Raw genomic sequence first — 19697 nt, forward strand, 5'->3', positions numbered from 1 at the left:
ACATTAATTCAGCAGAAATCTGATTAATACATAAAGGAATAATTTTTATTTGTTTGTTTGAGACAAAGTCTCACTCTGTCACCCAGCCTGGAGTGCAGTGGTGTGATCTCAGCTCACTGCAACCTCCACTGTCTGGGTTCAAGTGATTCTCCTGTCTCAGCCTCCTGAGTAGCTGGGACTATAGTTACATGCCACCACACCCAGCTAATTTTTGTATTTTTAGTATAGATGGCATTTCACCATATTGGTCAGGCTGGTCTTGAACTCCTGACCTCAGGTGATCTGCCCACCTCGGCCTCCCAAAGTGCTGGGATTACAGGCGTGATTCACTGTGCCCAGCCAGGCATAATTTTTAAATAAGAAATATGTTTCAAGAAAAGAAAGTAAAAGAAACTTAATGAAAATTTCTTAATTGTAAAAAAGAATGGCTAGGGGAAATCACTGTCTCTAACATGTCATAATAGATGATTTATCATTAAATCTGTTTTGAAGCTTACCTAATTTACTGTCCAAAACCACCTGCATGAAAGGCTGAAATGTGAGCAGCTGACTGACAAGTGGATCCAGTGTCACTAGGAAAGCACCTGCTATTTCCTCTTGGTGTGCTTTAGAAATCCTGGTAGCATAAAGGCTTGGAGGAAACTTGCTGGACAGGGAGAGAAAAAAAACTCATTCATTAATAGCTATCTTCTAATTTTAGGTAGAGTAAGTACTATAAACTGATGTTCTGGTAGTAAAAATATATTAAAAACTAAATTTTTAAAAATAAGTGTGCATTTTATAAAACAAAATTCAAAGTACTGAATTGATACCAGAATTGGATCAAGATCTCTAAACTAAACATAGCCATAGTTCTATAAAATGATAAGTTGATAATCTTAGAGAAATCTTTGTTGCTTTGAGGCACTGATATAATTTTGACAATATCCTTAAAATTACTATAAAAATCTAAATCTTAAATCAAAAGTAAAAATGTATATTGAAAAGATTATTACTGATAAATTCTAGCTTATTTCTATTAAAAGTTGTTTTTTAGGCAGAGCGTGGTGGCTCATGCCTGTAATCCCAGCACTTTGGGAGGTTGAGGCAGGTGGATCACCTGAGGTCAAGAGTTCAAGACCAGCCTTGCCAACATGGTGAAACCCCGTCTCTACTAAAAATACAACAATTAGCTGGGTGTGGTGGTGCATGCCTGTAATCCCAGCTACTCGGGAGGCTGAGGCAGGAGAATCGCTTGAAACCAGAAGGCGGAGGTTGCTGTGAGCCAAGACCATGCCATTGCACTCCAGCCTGGGCGGCAGAGTGAAACTCTGTCTCAGAAAAAAAAAAAAAAAAAATTGCCGCGTGTGGTGGCTCATGCCTGTAATCCCAGCACTTTGGGAGGCTGAGGCGGGCGGATCAACTGAGGTTGGGAGTTCAAGACCAGCCTGACAAACATGGAGAAACCTCGTCTCTACTAAAAATACGAAATTAGCTGAGCGTGGTGGCACATGCCTGTAATCCCAGCTACTTGGGAGGCTGAGGCAGGAGAATCGCTTGAACCTGGGAGACGGAGGTTGCAGTGAGCCGAGATTGCACCATTGCACTCCAGCCTAGACAGCAAGAGTGAAACTCCGTCTCAAAAAAGAAAAAAAAAAGTTGTTTTTAAATAGGCAGAAAGCTGAATTTACTATGAATTAATAGTTTCTCAGAAGCAAGAGCTTTACAAGAAATAAACCGTATACTAACACTGAAGAATGGAAAGATTATTTCATGAAAATGTCTCAGTAACTGGATTTTAAACTAAACTTCAATCAAAACTTATGTCAACTAAGATATGTATTCTATATTTTTTGCCACATTAATTGTAAACTTGCCAATACATGAGAAAACTCTGTCTAGCAGAGGATAACAGCATTTTAAAGTATGCACTTAAGATAAACACTTGAGGTTTTTGTAGAGTGATGGAAAAACCACCAATCTGTCAATTAGTTACATGACTTTGGTTCATTCATTTGCCCTCCCTGAGACTCAGTTTCATCATTTGTGACACTGATTCTGAGTTACTGTGAGGATTAAATTATAAGTAAATAAAAGATATACAAATAAATCATAGTAATGAAATTCCATAGACTTGAATTACATCTACTAAGCATCATTTCAAGAATTTATTTTTTCAATCAAATATTTTTAAATTAATTTGACAAATGTTTACTAAGTGCCTATGTATACATGCCATGCACTGTTCCATGAGTGGGTGATACGGTAATACAGAGAATATACAAAGTCATTGTCTTTATAGTTTACAATTCTAATGAAAGGGGACAGTTAACAGACAAGTGTACAAGTAAATAATATAACAGAGGTTAATTCAGTGCTGTAGAGAAAAAAAATAAAACAAGGAAAGAAAGACAAGAAGTTCTATTGATGAAAGTCATCTGAGGGGTTGAGCAGAGAAGGCACATCATCTGATTTATGTTTTTTATCATTTACTTTGGCTACTGTGTGGAGAACAAACTAGCGTGAGGCAAAGATAGAAAGTTTTTTTGCAAAATCCAGGCAAGAAAATAATAGGGGGTCAGATCAGATAGTAGCAGTTCAGGAGATGAGAAGTGCGTGTATGTGTGTGTGTGTGTGTACCCTGAAGGTAACATTGACAGAACATGTTAAAGGGGCAAGGTTTTTTGGCCTGATCAATTTGAAGAATAACATTGCCACTTAAACTGAAATAAAGAAGTTACAAAAGGAGATTGTGTTGGGTATGAGGATGATATGGGTGGAAATCAAAGAGTTCAGTTTGGGACAATTTAGTATAGATGTCCTGACTGGTAGTTAGACATTAAAGGAGACATAAATTCAAAGTCTTGAGACTAAATGAAAATAGATAGATAACAGGCCTGAGGAGTAAGTGCTGGGACACACTTAACTTAGAAGAGAAACCTGCTAAGGAGGCTGAGAAGGAGCAGCTAGTAAGACTAGAAGAGAACCAACAGTGAGACATGTCCCAGAAACCAACAGAACAAAGTGTTCAAAAAAGAGGATCAAGTGCTACTGACAGGTTACAGAAGGACTATAATTGACTACTGGATGCAGCAATGTGGTGGTCGTCACTGATGACCTTAACAAGAACTATTTTGATGAAGTGTTGGTACAGAAAGCCTGATTGGACTAGATTCAAGAAAGAGATGAGACAGGGGTATAAGACAACTCTTTCTAGAAATTTTGCTGTAAAGAAAGGCAGAGAAATGAGAGGGTATTTGTAGGAGGATGTAGAGTCAAGAGATTTTGTTTTGTATTGTTAAGATGGGAAGAATAACAGCGTATGTGTATACTCATGAGAGTGACCCAGTGTGGAGGAAAGGCTGATGATGCAAGAGGGAAAGGGAATAATTGCTGGTGCAAGGTCACTGAGCCTGTGAGAGAGGATGAAATCCAATGCACAATGGAGAGGCTAGTCTTAGGGGCACAGTTCACTCATGGGAGTGAGGGAATGAATATATGGGTCTAGATACACATAGAATAGTAGATGTGTTAGAGGAAACATACAGCAGCTCTCTTTTAATTGCTTCCATTTTTCCTCAGTGACACAGGAAGTGAGGTCATTGACAATGAGGAATTGGGAAGGTGTTGGGAGATACAGGAAGTTTGAGGAAGGAAAGGTGTGAAAAAGTTGTCTGGGACACTAAATGAATTATGAAGCTGCAACAGGACTGCTGGATAAATGAACTCACTTTGTGTCAAATTTAGGGCTCTTTGGAGGAAACCATCAATTTTAGAAGTCACTTAGCCCCCATCTAAATTTTGATACCTTTCTGTAATTCAATTTTTTTCTGAGATAGTTTCAGAAAAAAGACCATCCTGTAAAGTGAATTACAGAAAGGTATCAAAATTTAAATTTAAATGGAGGCTAAGTGACTTAAACTTCATAAAAACAAAATAAAAATAAAGATTAAAAAATGCCAATATAAAAATAAAGGTATATATAAGGTATACGTACATTTGTGTATATATATATTTGCCATTGGATTTTATCACCTACTAATTATTTATCGCTCCTGTATAAGGTACTAATAAAATACAAAGATAAGCATAACTCATGTGGAATATATCTTTCAAAAGCCTCTATCTCCAATTACTTCAAGCTAGCAGATAAAAATTACTAAAACTTTAAGAAAAACTCTGTTTTATCGTAAAATGGTAGGTACTTAAGCACTGCATGGCACAGATGGCATTGTTATATCTTAATAATGATATGGCATTCTTCTTACCTGTGTATCTGAAGATACAGCTGGTGCAAAGTACAGCAAGAATCAGAGAGGAAAGGAAGAAATTCCTAAAATAAAACAACTCTATTCATTCTTTGCATAAAAATGTGTCTCTTTAGTACATATAATCTCACCAAGGTATACAAAATAAAATAAAATCCTGAATGTGCCCCCTTTTAAAAAAATTATTTGTTTTTCTTTCTTTTCTTTTCTTTTGAGACAGAGTTTCACTCTTGTTGCCCAGGCTGTAGTACAATGGTGTGATCTCGGCTCATGCAACCTCTGCCTCCTAGGTTCAAGCAATTCTCGTGCCTCAGCCTCCCAGGCAGCTGGGATTACAGGCATGTACCATCATGCCCGGCTAATTTGGTATTGTTAGTAGAGGAGGGGTTTCACCATGTTGTCCAGGCTGGTCTTGAACTCCTGACCTCAGGTCATCCACCTGCCTTGGCCTCCCAAAGTGCTGGGATTATAGGCATGAGCCACCGTGCCCAGCACTAAAAAAAAATTCTTAACATGAGAATGAAAGGAGGATGAGGCTAAAAAACTCATTGTTCTATTTAACCACAATGTTCAAACTTTAAAAACTGTGTCATAATTTTAAAGAGGCCTGCATATTTGAGAGTCATCAGAACAGTAGCGATAACTGTAAAATAGAAAAGTTGTCGACCAGGCGTGGTGACTCACACCTGTGATACCAGCATTTTGGGAGGGCAAGGCAGGCAGATCACCTGAGGTCAGGAGTTCAAGACCAGCCTGACCAACATAGTGAAACCCCATCTCTACTAAAAATACAAAAATTAGCCAGGTGTGATGGCAGGCGCCTGTAGTCTCAGCTCCTCAGGAGGCTGAGGCAGGAGAATCGCTTGAACCTGGGAGGCAGAGGTTGCAGTGAGCCGAGATCACGCCACTGCACTCCAGCCTGGGCAACAGAGCAAGACTCTGTCTCAAAAAAATAAATAAATAGAAAAGTTATCAAGGCAGATCATTTGCAAAGATGAGCAGAGAATGTTTACAGCAGCCAGTGAACAAAACATTATTAGTAAAAGATATTACTGGTTTTTAAAAAAACATTGTCCATGTTCAATTTGTTTTTGACCTTGTCTTCTTCTGTTTTTGACAAAAGATAAGGGTTTCCAATGACGATTTATTACAGCCAGAATGCCATGGCTGGTACCCTGGCTACTGATACACTGCCATCCAAATTGGCCTTTCTGGGCAGCTGCCATTTAAGAGTAGTTGGCTGCTTCTTACACTGGGCTCCCTGCAGCTTGCAGGGTTTGTATTCCAGTGGCAAAGATACATTGTGGGAAATGCACCAATGGCACTTGATGGGTAGTTACCCATCTGATATTTACTTGGTGTGTAGGGAGGCAAAGTTTTCCCTAACTATGCTGCTTGTCTTTTTGAAAAAATCAATTCTATCAGGGGAGTCTTTAAAAATTTTCAAATGACCATCAGCTTTTTCCTATATCTTTTAATACAATAAAAACTATTTTTTTTTTTACTTTCTAAGACATTGTCTAACCATAAATGATAAAGAAATCACACCTGTACTTAAATCCCAGCCTTACCGGTTTCTAGATATGTGACTTGATCAAGTTATATGCTATCTGAGCTTGAGTTTTCTATTCTGTGGAATGGGGATAATAATTCGTTTTCTGAGAGGACTACAATTAAATAAAGTAACGTATAATAAAGCCTTACCTTAGCGTAGTGCAAAAGGGAGTTGGCAAAAAAACGACACAATTTGAGTGTTTTCTGAAATAATCTGTAGTCAGCATTATCCTGATCCAAAAAGGGAAATAACAAAGCATAATAAGAAAAGAATATAAAATTAGCTAAGCTTACAAATGAGATATTTTCTAAAAACAAAACAAAACAAAAACCCTCTTAAACACAGTATAAAATTTTTCCAAGAAAATATAACTCTGAATGATTAGGTGCAATACAAATAACAAATGACAACAGAGGTATTAAATTAAATTCTACATTATTGGAAAGAAATCTTAACCTATGATAGCAAAAGAGGTGATCCTTCTCGGTTGATCTGAAAGTGAAAGAAATTTAAATACCTTATTCTTTGTTACATGGGGATCAATTTAACGGATGGTCAAAAGAAAAAGGTCTTACAAATCAAAGAAAGAATGACATATAGAAGAAAACAGGTAAAGACATAAAAACACATTTCACAAAAAAGACAAAACAAACTGCCAATAAACTACTACTGAAAAATATTCAAATTACAACCTAATTATATATATTTGAGGAAGGGGGAGGTTTGAGGGTTATTTGATTAGCAAAGATTAAAAAGATTGATAATATCCCTACACTAGTAAGGAAGTAAGTTAACAAGCACTTTCTTTTACCACTGGTGGGAGCATAAAATAATACATTATTATTAAAAGTTGAAATGTTAAAACACCTTGAGTAGCAATTCAATTTCTGGAAATACAGTCTACAGAAATACTAGCATAGGTATGCAATGTGACATTTTTCGTTGCTCTGCCTATGGAGTAGCCATTCTTTATTCCTTTACTTTCTTCATAAACTTGCTTTCATTTTACTCTATGGATTCACCTTGAATTCTTTCTTGCACAAGATCCAGACCTCTTTTGGGGTCTGGATCAGGACCTCTTTCCAGTAATAACTTCCTGGCAAACCCCATAGGGACAATACTGAGGAGACCTCCAGCCCCCAAAATTAGACTGCAGCACCAATTAGTCAACTTTCATTAAGTGGTAGGGTACCCAGGTGATGAAGAGGATTGGGTTAGAGGCCTAACTTACGGGAGTTAGAGTCTCTCCTAAGACAGGGTGGGTTTAAACACCCCTCTTAATAAAAGGAAAGGATGCCTGACTGAACTTTGGTTTGTGGCTCAACTTAGGAAAATTAGACTCCTTCTTAAGATTTAGGGGGTTAGAGATCCCCCTCAGTAAAGTCCCTCTTGGCTAAGAACTGGTTTGGCACTACAGGATATTAACTGCTATTCTCTTTGGATTACTCGGCCTTGCACTCTTGCTGACGGCTGTGGGTGAAGGATTAGGCATGTACAGAATCATGGGACATGGGGAGCTTTTATCCTCCCCAAAAGGGGAAACTTGAGCTGATGGAACTGCTGAAAAAGGTCCCTTCACTACAGACAAGTGCTGCCTGAACTTGATTGTGTCACTGCAATGGAGGGGTCTTTCTCAGGCCTCCCTGAGCTCCTCACCTTCCCCACCCTGCCACAAGCAATGCTTTTCTCCCATTCTCTCCTCTCCCTTTCTTTTCTGTTATTCAGATCAACTGTCCACTCTTTCATCTTGCCCAGAGACCACATGTTGAAAAATATCCTTAGGAGCTTGACCTTGTAACCACATGGCAGTACTTGCTCTTTGTCTCTACCATCCAGAGGACAGGAATTTGGGGGTTCATGTTTTAATTAGCTCTAAAAATTATCTTGAGCCTTTGCAAGCTCAAAATTGGCTGCTCTGGGCTCCTTCTGGAAAGAACAATGGAAATTGCCTAGTGCTGGAGCTCAGCAGCTAAGGCTTTGCCATTTTACAATGGCTGGCGGCCCGGGTTCCATCTGGCAAAGGCAATGAGTACTTTCTGTTTGATATCTGTGTGACCTTTACCATTTATTGATTCTCTTCCCCTCCATGAACTGTCTTGAATTTTTCTTTCTCTGAGCACCTGGAAGGTTTCCTTTGGTAACATTCAAAAGCCAGAAATATTGGCACTTTGGCATGGCTAAAGTTGGGTAATAGGGGATTTAAAAGGACGTTTTAAAAAGTGCTATGGTTAAAAGTGAGCTTAACTGAAAGTAGATATTCAAGCTCTAACAGCCTGGGACTCCATCAGAAAACAGAGGGGGCACCACAGATCCCTTTTTAGTGAAAACCTCTATTTTCCTCATGGAACCCCAAGAATTAAAAGTGCATAGATCCCTCTCAAAATCTAAGGCTCTGTTCTGTTCTGTTTTGCATTGCATTATCTGATGTTTTCCACTTTGGAGGTATCATAAATTACTTCACAGAGCCTTGGTATATAACTAGGTAGGAAATATACTTTGGGCAATAACTAATGGCATGAGGGGGATACTCAGATCTTTGTACATTTGGATCAGAAGCATGCTCTTGGCCACTTAGAAGGTATGGGGATGTCCCCACCTTCCCCTCAACCCCCATTGAGAGATACAACTCCCATGAGTGATGGGCTGATCACAGAATAGACTGATTGGCTTTGGGTTACTTTGCTATGAAATGCATGGTAAAATCATTGGACTGCCTTGTTCCATAGTGTTTCTCTTTTGGGAATCCAGGATCCAGTATACAAATGGGACACTTAATTTTGGGGGATCTGTTTTGCATTCCAACTGTGCCTGCTTATTAGGCTGTAGAAACTGCATGCTTTCCCGGCCCTGTTCCTCTAAGGGCTCTACCCTAAAGCCAGTAATCCAATTAAGAAACTGGCAAATGAGCCAGGGGTGGTGGCTCACACCTGTAATCCCAGCATTTTGGGAGGCTGAGGCAGGCAGATCACTTGGGGTCAGTAGTTCAAGACCAGCCTGGCCAACATGGCGAAACCCTGCCTCTACTAAAAACACAAAAATTAGCCAGGCGTGGTGGCTCATGCTTGTAATCCCAGCTACTTGGGAGGCTGAGGCAAGAGAATCACTTGAACCCAGGAAGCAGAGGTTGCAGTGAGCTAAGATCATGCCATTGTACTCCAGCATGGGCAACAGAGCAAGACTCTGTCTCAAAATAAATAAATAAATAAATAAAACTGGCAAATGAAAAATCTTATAGCTACTGGACTCTTCTTCTGTGTATTTATATGTATTGTGCATGAAATATAAAAGAGCTTTGATAACTGGTTTAAAAATAATGAACACTTAAATGTTTCGTCAGAAAAATAAAAAGTGGAATGCCTTTTAGTTCATGTGACTAAAGTAATTTCTGGGAAATACAGTTTTAAAGATTATTGGTAAAATTAAAATATCTTCAAAATAAAGACATGTGGTTTAAATTAGGCAGGTTAGATATTAGGTTTGCTAAATGCTTTAAGGTCATAAACTGCTTCTTTCACTTTTGAAAACTGTTTAACTTTGGAGCAGATTCTAGGTAAGGCCTGGGGACATGTGGTGTTAGCCATGCCCCCTAGCTATGCTAGAAAGAGTCAGACCTTATCTGCACTTCTGTTCTGTATCCTAGGCTCCATACCTAGTACATAATTAGAATTCCTTACTTACCAAGGTTTTCCACCATAAGTAAAAGTTGCTAAGAGTTAACATTGTAACATGTAATTGAAGACTACTGAAGAAACAGTTTTACATTACAGGTATGTAAGGAAAGTGAAATGTGTTTTTGGTAAAAGATTATAAGAAAGCATGGGAATGTGGATTTTTGACCTAGATTAAAGGGGGATAGGATTGTTTTAAGTTAAATAGGATAACACTGAAGGTTTGAGCAAGTTGTACAACATTTGTAAAAAATTAATCTTGAAAAAAAAAATCTGTGTGAACATATTGGCTAAAGTTAAAGGGGTATTATTCAGTTTTTCCATAAATTGAACACTGGAAAAAAATCACAACAGGATTTCCTGAGGGCAATAATCTACTCTTTAACAAAAATTGTAAAGAGTTGTAAATGGTTTATGAGAATCTTACCTTATGGTTATACCGATTAAAATTAGATTTTATACTGATTAAATTTTATACTGATTAAAATTAGGTTTGTCTATACAGTTTTATTAAGAATTGGAGTTAACATTAATAGGACACTAGTGCAAAGGTGAAACTTGGCTTTTTTGGTATAAAAATCATACAGGAAGCATAGTCAAATATAAAATGATATTTGGCTTTCTTTGGGCTATATTTGTATAAATGTTATTGGCATGTGTTCCAAAATTATGGGAAACAACTATCATTCTGATATGACTTAATGTACATTATAATTGTTATATAAAATTGTTATCAGCCACAGAAGTAACCAAAATCCCCAGTCAATTATGGCTTTAACAGAGGCTGCCTTAAGGCTTTTTGTCATCCACAGACAATTGTTGTCTTGTTTTAATCAAAAGGTGATTTTTAATCAGCTACAGGACTTTGACAGTTGCTTTTCAATGCAGGTTTCTGATAACTTTGGCAATTGTGACATTAAAATAGAGGGAAGAAATTTTCAGGACTCTCATGAAGAGCTGGAGTGTTCGTGGATATCAAACAGCGCAAGCGTTAACTACATGGACTGAACTAATAGAAGACTGAAGTAATTTTTTTTTTTACTTTTTGTTTAAAATGTTGCTGATCCTTTGTTTTATTTTTCAGAGTCAAGAAAACTTCTTTTGAGCTGTTTTGAGCTTTTCTTTGAGCTGTTTAACAATTGAGTAAAGTATATCGCTGTGAATAAAATTTGGAGCATATCTGTTTGCGACTTCTCCAGAATTTGGAACCTATTTGTGAATATTCTTAACTTACAGCAATATAGTTATTTGCATAAGTGCAATACGAATGTTTTCTTTTGCAACAGGACACAACTGGAGAAACTGGTTATTTTACCAAGGCTTTGGCTGGAATAGTATGCTTTCCTTTAAGGAATCAAACTTGACTTATAAAGCCAATACAGGCCCTTGGGAAAACTTGCCTCATACCTTGTTTATGCAGTACCTGTACAGGGTTCCTTACCTGTGGTAAGTAAAGAATGTCACTTTCTGACAGGCCTGGGAGCCCCAAGTTATCTTGGGACCTCAAGAGGAAAGGAATTTATCCAATTCATATTTTAAAAAGTCTTATCTGAGTTTCCTTATGAAACAGAGTTCCATCAAAGCCAATTTTAAAAAGCTCATACGAAAAATAATTATTCTTGCTGTACTTTATACAGATAATCAGGCCAAGTATAAAAAAGCAAATCAGTCTTATCATGATTTGCCTTTAGTAAAAATGGGAGACTGGAGAGAGAAAAAAATTATGTTTCAAAAACTATGGTACACCTGTTATTAGGTGTTTTTGAGTGTTTTTCTCATCAGGTGTTTTTGAGCTTTTTTTCTGCAATTTAGACTAACCCTGCTTATTCCTGTGAACCAACCAGTGATTTCTGGCTGCTGCTCAGAAGAAACAAGAGGGATGGTAATGTGAAAATCTGGATCAGTATTCTAATTCTGGGCTCATACTGGAATCAGCTTGGTTTCCAACAGTTGCCCAGTTCATGGAAAGCCTTCTTACTTAGTTTACTTGGGATAATTTTACTTATTTTGCTTTACTGTTGTGGAATATACTGCTGTTGTTCTCTGTGTAGGAATATGAGATAAGCTTACTGAATGTTTTATTAAATCGAACACTTACTAATCTTCCAGATACCACTGTTTTTTGGAATTGAGAGTTATGAATGGCCCTCATCATACTGACACTTTCTGACTGATCTCCTCTCTGCCCCGAATATAAGAGACCCCAATAGTTAGACAGGAATATCATCATCCCTATTCAGCCCGAAGAAGTTATAGAAGATGTCTATTTGTCCCTCTACAACCCTTAGGATTAAGGGTTCCCTTACAAAAGGGAGGAGGAAAATATGTCAGAGGTGTTTTAACCAGAGGACTCCATCTTGAAAAGGGGCTGGGTAAAATGAGGTCAAGACCTACAGGACTGCATTTCCAGGTTAGGCATCCTAAGTCACAGGATGAGATGGGAGGTCAGCACAAGACAGGTCACAAAGACCTTGCTGATAAAACAGCATGCAGTAGAGAAGCTGGCCAAAACCCACCAAATCTAAGATGGTGACAAAAGTGACTTCTGGTTGTCCTCACTGCTCATTATACACTAATTATAATGCATTAGCATGATAAAAGATAATCCCATCAGTTCCATCACAGTTTACAAATACCCTGGCAACAACCAGAAGTTGCCCTACATAATCTACAAAGGGGAGAAACCCTCAGTTATGGGAATTGCCCACCCCTTTCCCAGAAAGGGAATAATCTACACCTTGTTTAGCATATGAATCAGGAAATGGCCATAAAAGTGGTCAACCAGGAGACTTTGGGGTTGCTCCACCTATGGAGTAACAATTATTTATTCTTTTTTTTTTTTTGAGACAGAGTCTTGCTGTCACCCAGGCTGGAGTGCAGTGGCGCGATCTCAGCTCACTGCAACCTCCACCTCCTGGGTTCAAGAGATTCTCCTGCCTCAGCCTCCCGAGTAGCTGGGATTACAGGCGCCTACCACCGTGCCCAGCTAATTTTTGTATTTTTAGTAGAGATAGGGTTTTACCACGTTGGCCAGGCTGGTCTCCAACTCCTGACCTCATGATCCACCCATCTCTGCCTCCCAAAGTGCTAGGATTACAGGCGTCAGCCACCGCGCCTGGCCTTATTCGTTTACTTTCTTAATAAACTTGCTTTCACTTAACAAAAAAAAAAAACAAAACTTTTTTTATATAGTGAAAACTGAAATGAACCAAGTGTGCATCATGTGGAGAACACCTAAATACAGTTGACCTTTGAACAACATGGGGTCTAGGGGTGCCAGCCCCCATGTGGTCTAAAATCCGGGTATAACTTTTGAGTCTCCCAAAACTTAACTACTAATAGCCTACCACTGAGTATAAGCCTTACTAATAAAAACAGCTGATTAACATATTTTATATGTAGTATGTATTAACACTGTCTATTTATAAGATGAATCATCTGTCTGAAATGGCAGGTAATTGCAGTTGCAGACCTCAATTTACAATATGTATCAAGGAATTCTTGGGAGCGCTTCCAGGATCACTAGTGGCACTTGTTATGGGTTTACTGTATTGCATTAAAGATGATGAAAAAATATGGAGGCACCTCAAGCGATAACTTTTTACTGAGAAAAACAATGTACTTACTGGAGAGACAAACTGCTCATGTGGGGATGGTTAGTATCACATGGCCTTGCAACACTTGAGTTCACAGTAACAGCAACAGGAAGTGGCTATGAAATTATTGCATTATATTGAATATATAGAAAATAATGGCAAAAATTGCAATTACTTTTGCACAACCTAATAGTACTACAATATGCACCACAGTTAATTTTATGCAGTTATGATTTAATACTGCATCTTTACCTTTGTTTACATTTCTCTCAACTGCATGGTACCATGTATGGTCTCTGTGTGCTAAGTTTTGATAAATTTTAACCTTTGATAATAGATTTGTATTATTTTATGGTAATAAATGACAATTCAAAAAAATCTGCATAAGTTGACCTGTGCAGTTCAGACCTGCATTGTTCAAGGGTCAACTATAAATTTATAGTATAATCATATAAGTAAAAAATCAAATTGTAAACAATTTGCATAATGTAAAAATTAATTACACAAATTGAGTCATTCTTGTCATATCCAACTAAACCAGAGTCAACAGGTCTAGGGGAAAAGCACTCAGGGCACAAAACATTTCTCCCAAAATGTAATTCTCTGTAGGCCTGGCTGCTGAAACTGCCTGCTGTAACCGAAAACCAGTTTTATCTAAGGGCTACTGAAAAAACCTGGTGCAACTCTAAGACCAGTGTTACCCATTGCCAGCACTCACCAATCAGAGCTTGACAGCTCCCCAAATCTAGTGCCAATGGACTTTCTTGAAGAGCTATATGTAATATTTCTCCTTTTTTATAAGACTGCTAACCTTCTCTTTTTTCTGTGGACATACTGAACAATTGGTCTGCATGAATGCTCCAAAGTGCAATTACTTCCTCCCAAATAAAACGTTTTGTTTTCAGAGATTTGTCTATTGACTCTAATGATAACATAATCCTATCATTATTTTTAAATGTGTTAAATGTTAGTTTTCTCCCACCCCCAAAATAAATCAAAATCTTTCCTGTGACTCTTTCTAGTAGACAAAAATAGGATTTCACTTTCCATGTTAGATACTTGTGTAATATGTGTGAGTTTTCTGATTACGTATTACATTTGTAAATTGATAAAACAGTGGGTAGTGCCAATAGTATGCAGGGAGGGCTATAGATTCATCTGCCTGGATTTAAGTCCTGGTCCTACTACAACTACTATATGATCTGGGGAAAGTTATTAAATCTTTCTGTGGCCCAGTTTTCTCATCTACAATGAGGCTAATACAGGATTATTGTGAGATTTAAACAGTGTCTGACATTTAAGCAACTTAGCTCAATAAATATTGGTTGTTCCACCACCCAAGTTTATAATACACACTATAATCCAAACAGCTTTAAATAGTGCTGTAAAATTAAGTCTAAATAAATTACTGTCTTAATTTGTGAATTATTTCATATGAAAATAACATATCTTAACTTACATGTTAATTAGCTATGTTTCTTTTCCAACAGAGCAAAATCTTCATTAAACCCAATCAAAACAGAGTTGGATGGTTCGCTAATGGAATATGATCCCTCATTTTGACCTTTATTAAAAATATTTGAAAATAGTCCATTTTCCTCAGCAGAAATAGAGTAGATGAAAATTCACCTTTCTTTGATCATTTTTTTTTTTTGAGATGGAGTCTCACTCTGTTGCCCAGGCTGGAGGCTGGAGTGCAGTGACACCACCTCGGCTTACTTCAACCTCCACCTCCTGGGTTCAAGTGATCCTCCTGCCTCAGCCTCCCAAGTAGCTGGGATTACAGGTGCACACCATCACTCCTGGCTAATTTTTGTATTTTTAGTAGAGACGGGGTTTCACCATGTTGGCCAGCCTGGTCTCGAACTCCTAGCTCAAGCGATCTGCCCACCTCAGCCTCCCAAAGTGCTGGGATTACAGCCATGAGCCACCACACTCAGCCTTTTTGATTATTCTGAACATGAACTCTCTAATACAGTGCTATGCAAATTTAAAAGCACAAAGTTTAATCTACACTGACCTTAATCAGCATAGACGTCATCATATCAACATAAGAAACCTTTCCTGATTTCATCACTGGGTCCCTATCTTGTACTCCCATGAGCCAGTCAATACCCAGTCCTCCAAAGATCATACCATTCTATAATAATTACCTACTTAAATGTCTCAAGCTAGACTCTAAGTTGTTGAGGCCACCTACAACATTTCCTGACACAGAATAAGCACTCTGGAAATACTTGTTAAATGACTGAATGAGTGGTGACACACAACTTATTTGTTTGCTTACTTTAAATTTTCTCTCTCATTCAAGAGGAAATTACACAAGATTTGTTCGAAGCCTCTAGCTTTACTTCATTACTAAATAGCATACTACTAATTAAACCTAGAGTTTTATTTTTACATTTTCAAAAAGCAGGTAAATAACACAAATAACAGTCCCATCTTTGATTTACTCAACTGTTTAAAACAAGGTTTGCATCTTAATGCCAACAAAGAAGGTGTGAGTAATATAAGCAAGGAAGACCATTTTTCAATGCTTTAAAATATGAGCACCATTCTTTCTTTCTTTGTATCTATCTATCTATCTATCTATCTACCTATCTATCTACCTATCTATCCATCCATCCATCCATCTATCTAGACAGGCTCTCACTCTGTTGTCCAGGCTGGAGTACAGTGGCCCGATCATGGCTCACTGCAGCCTCAGTCACCTGGGCTCAATGCAGCCTCCCACTCCAGTCTCCCAAGTAACTAGAACTACAGGTATGTGCCACGAGGCCTGGAGAATTTTTTTATTTTTTATAGAGATGGGGGTCTCCCTGTGTTGCCCAGGCTGGTCTCGAACTCCTGGGCTCAAGTAATCCTTATGCCTTGGCCTCTCAAAAGTGCTGAGATTACAGGCACATTCTTTCTTTAATAAAACAATTAAAATACTAATAAAATTTAAATGTAACAGGCAATAAAATCTAAGTGTAGGCAACAGATATAATAGTATATGTTTATTTTCTGAATAATACAAATTTCTAAAAGCATTATATAAACATAAGTAGGAATTAGAGTGGAAATTAAATTATTTCTAAGGGCCACACAAATTTCCCTATGTTTATAGAAAAACTAAATAACTGGGGGCTAAAGAACTATATGTTAAAACTATACATTAAAAACTCTAACAGAATATTCTCTTTTTGAAACCAATTTCAAGACTTAATTGAGAATAAATATCGATTTTAGGGGTTGTTATGGGTTGAACTGTGTCCCTCCCAAAAAGCTTTAAGTTCTAACTCCCAATACTTCAGAATGTGGCCTTATTTGGAAATAGGGTTATTGAAGACATAATTAGTTAAGATAAGGTCATACTAAAGTAAGGTATGCCCTTAATCACTATCACTGGTGTTCTTATAAAAAGATGTGAAGACACAGAAAGCCAAAGTAAGCTAAGGATTGCCAGTGACACCCAGAAGCTAAGAGAAAGATATGAAATATATTCTCCCCTAAAGCCTTCCAGAGAACATGGCCCTATTGACACACTGTGAACTTCTGCCTCTAGAAATGTGAGAGAATAAAATTCTATTGTTTTAAGCCACCTAGTTTGTGGTAACTTGTTATGGCAACCCCAGGAAATTAATACAAGGAATGATACATCACATGCTTCTATAAATAGTGTAATATTAATTAAATCTACTGGTCTTATTTTGACTTTTTTTCAAAGTGAGATGATATGGCTTGAAGATTGGTGCCCTCCCAGACACCTAACACCCAATGTGATACTATTAAGAGGTGGGGCCTTTGGGGAAGTGATTAAGTCACGAGGGCTCTGCCCTCATGAATGACGTAAGTGCCCTTACAAAAGAAGTTGAAGGGAGCTGTCTTGACCTTTGCACTAAGTGAGGATGCAGCAACAAGGGGCCATCTTTGAAGCAGAGAGCACACACTCACCAGACACCCAATCTACTGGTGCCTTGATACTGGGCTTCCAGCTTCCAGAACTGTGAGACATAAATTTCTAATATTTATAATCCCCTACCCAGTTTAAGGGATTTTGTTATAGCAGCCTAAATGGACTAAGACACAAAGTGAAAACTGCTTGGAAAACTTCAATACTTTCCTTTGATTGGTAAATAAATATTAATAGTGAACAGCAGAGGGCGTCGCTGATCAGAATTTGGAGTTAAGATTGAAGAAATTATACAGTCCACCTCAAAGCTCCATTTCAGGCAATGGACAGTAAGCAGAACTGGTCATTTATCAGTCCCAAATTTGAACAAATGAGTAAAAATATGAGAATTTTCTTGGACAGTTAAGAGAATTTAAATTTTCTGATTTCCATCTATAAGCAGTTTATATAAACTGAAAATATACTTTATGTACAGCCACCCTGGCTGAGCAGCCCCCATACTCTCTCTCTTGCCACTATAGACTATACTGTTGCCTAGGCTTTCTTCATCTTACTCCTGGTCCAGTATCTCTGTTTAATTTTCCTCTACAAGTACTAGCTGCAAAGTCTGTGGTGTCAAGAGAAGCAAGAAGGAAACTGAAAAACAAGGAGGTTGGGGTTGAGAATATGAATCTATAGGATAAAGGTAAAGAAGAAAACAACCTTCCTGCCATTGATATAGGATAACCAAACAAACTTATCCTTTTAGCAAGGTAAGAGGAATCAGAAAGGATGCACGAATGAAGTGAGGACAAAAAAGGAAAGGGAAAAAGGAAGAAGGGATATAAGGGGAGGGGCAGGTGAGATAAAGAAGAGAAGCAAGAAGAAAAAAGTTATCCGCTTCCTAACACTACTCCTCATTTCCTTCTTACTACCTTCAGAACTTCTTTTTAAAGTTCCACCCTCCCCTAGGGTCTGTCCTTCCATATCAGCCCTGCCCTAGGAGTTGCTACCAGTTTTAGGACTTGGATGAACCCCTACAGTTTCACCCCCATAGCTGACTGGCAGGGAAGAACACAGGTACAAAGGAATTCCCTGTATCAGCTTGCAGATGTACAATAGAAGGGGCTATGTCATTGCTATTCAAAGAAGAAATATTCAATTCATGGTCCCATTAAAATTATTACATATAGGGTGGGCGTGGTGGCTCACACCTGTAATCCCAGCACTTTGGGAGGCCAAGGCGGGTGGACCACCTGAGGTCAGGAGTTCGAGACCAGCCTGGCAAACATGGCGAAATCCCGTCTCCACTAAAAAAATTAGCCAAGCGTGGTGGCAGGCGCCTATAATCCCAGCTACTCAGGAGGCTAAGGCAGAACGATCCCTTGAACCCGTGAGGCAGAGGTTTGCAGTGAGCCAAGATTGTACCACTGCACTCCAGCGTGACAGAGTGAGATGCCGTCTCAAAAAAAAAAAAAAATTACATATAACTGTTAGGTCCTGAGTACTATTAATTTTATAATTTAGGACTATTATAGTTAAATAAAATTAGAAGGCTAGTCTGAAAGCAAAAGGTACTATGTATAACAGCGTTACAGGAAAATGAGTTATAATTCCCAATAATCATACTACAAATTTTTAGAATATAATGTTTCATAAATGGGATACCAATTCAACACTTTAACTTTTCGAAATAAAAACAAACATATGAATATATCAAATTTAAAAGACTGATACATATATATACACGCATAAACATACTTGTATCCCTAAAGGTTGCAATGCATTGGTGAAGAAAAAATGCAAGATTGATTGCAACTATATCAGATCTTATATAAATATGAACAAAAGAATTTTTGTTCTCATGCAGAAAAGAATGAAAGGATTCTGAGAAGAATGCTGTGACCAACCAGTTACAATGCAAAGAGGGAGCCAGGTAGACCCCAGAGGCAATGAGAGCAGTTAGGAATCTAATGCAATGCTCTGAGTGAAAAGTAATTATGGGCTATAAATAATCCCACAGATCAAAAAAAAACCCAAATGAAATAAATTAAAATCCTCTTAAATAGACTGACCCAGACATTCAAATGAGATTTACTAACTGCCAAAGAAAATAAGAGTTGCTGTTTAAAATGCTATTAGCCCAAATTTTACCTGTGCATCTGACTGTGTCATCCGCTCAGCTAACTGTAAACAAGAATGGAAGGAGAAAAGAATGTCTTCACACAAGCTAGTAATTATATCTTTGTGTTTCAACTGGCTTTTTATTACGGATTGGTGCTTAAGGCTCTGCCTAAATGAATAAAAAGAAAAGAATACAATCACCACAAGTAACACATCAAGTAACTTAGGACCACTAACAATATCTACCTTATAGAACATTTAAAAAAAAAATCACAAAGCATCATATATCACATAATATAACTAAGATGTGCCTAGTTTACCTCTGAAGCAGTTATATTTGTTTAAATAAGTTGCTAATTTTTTCTCTGTGTAAAATATTGAATTCTTACTATGTACGAGGCATTCTACTAGGACCTGGAGACAAAGGGGTCAAACAAATGGGAACAATCTCTGCCTTACCTGTATGAAACTTGTGGTCTAGCATGACAGAGAACGTTAAATAATTTTAAGAATAATTAATTAGGGCTGTGATTTGTCAAATGACAGAGTCTAAGGTGCTGCAATAGAGAGACCTAATCTAACTTATTCTTAGGGTAAGGATATCAATCTAACTTATTCTTAGGGTAAGGATAT

General features: G+C 37.8%; 1 protein-coding gene across 6 annotated transcripts in view; it reads right to left on the minus strand.

Annotated features, from left to right (window-relative positions):
* Positions 1-19697, minus strand: part of C12H1orf112 (chromosome 12 C1orf112 homolog) — a 58549-nt gene that overhangs the window by 26421 nt on the left and 12431 nt on the right. For 3 of the 6 annotated variants that reach the window (XM_030823996.1, XM_004089817.3, XM_030823995.1), the window contains 4 exons: positions 19095-19233; positions 5952-6032; positions 4248-4312; positions 498-646 (listed from right to left, as the gene is read on the minus strand). In XM_030823996.1, coding sequence (XP_030679856.1) covers positions 498-646; positions 4248-4312; positions 5952-6032; positions 19095-19233 — 434 coding nt within the window. Of the gene's footprint in view, positions 1-497; positions 647-4247; positions 4313-5951; positions 6033-19094; positions 19234-19697 lie in introns of those variants that run through there. The other 3 variants (XM_030823998.1, XM_030823997.1, XR_004032609.1) reach the window with 2 other exon arrangements.

Source organism: Nomascus leucogenys, chromosome 12 (assembly GCF_006542625.1).
Source record: "Nomascus leucogenys isolate Asia chromosome 12, Asia_NLE_v1, whole genome shotgun sequence".
Lineage (NCBI taxonomy): Eukaryota > Metazoa > Chordata > Mammalia > Primates > Hylobatidae > Nomascus > Nomascus leucogenys.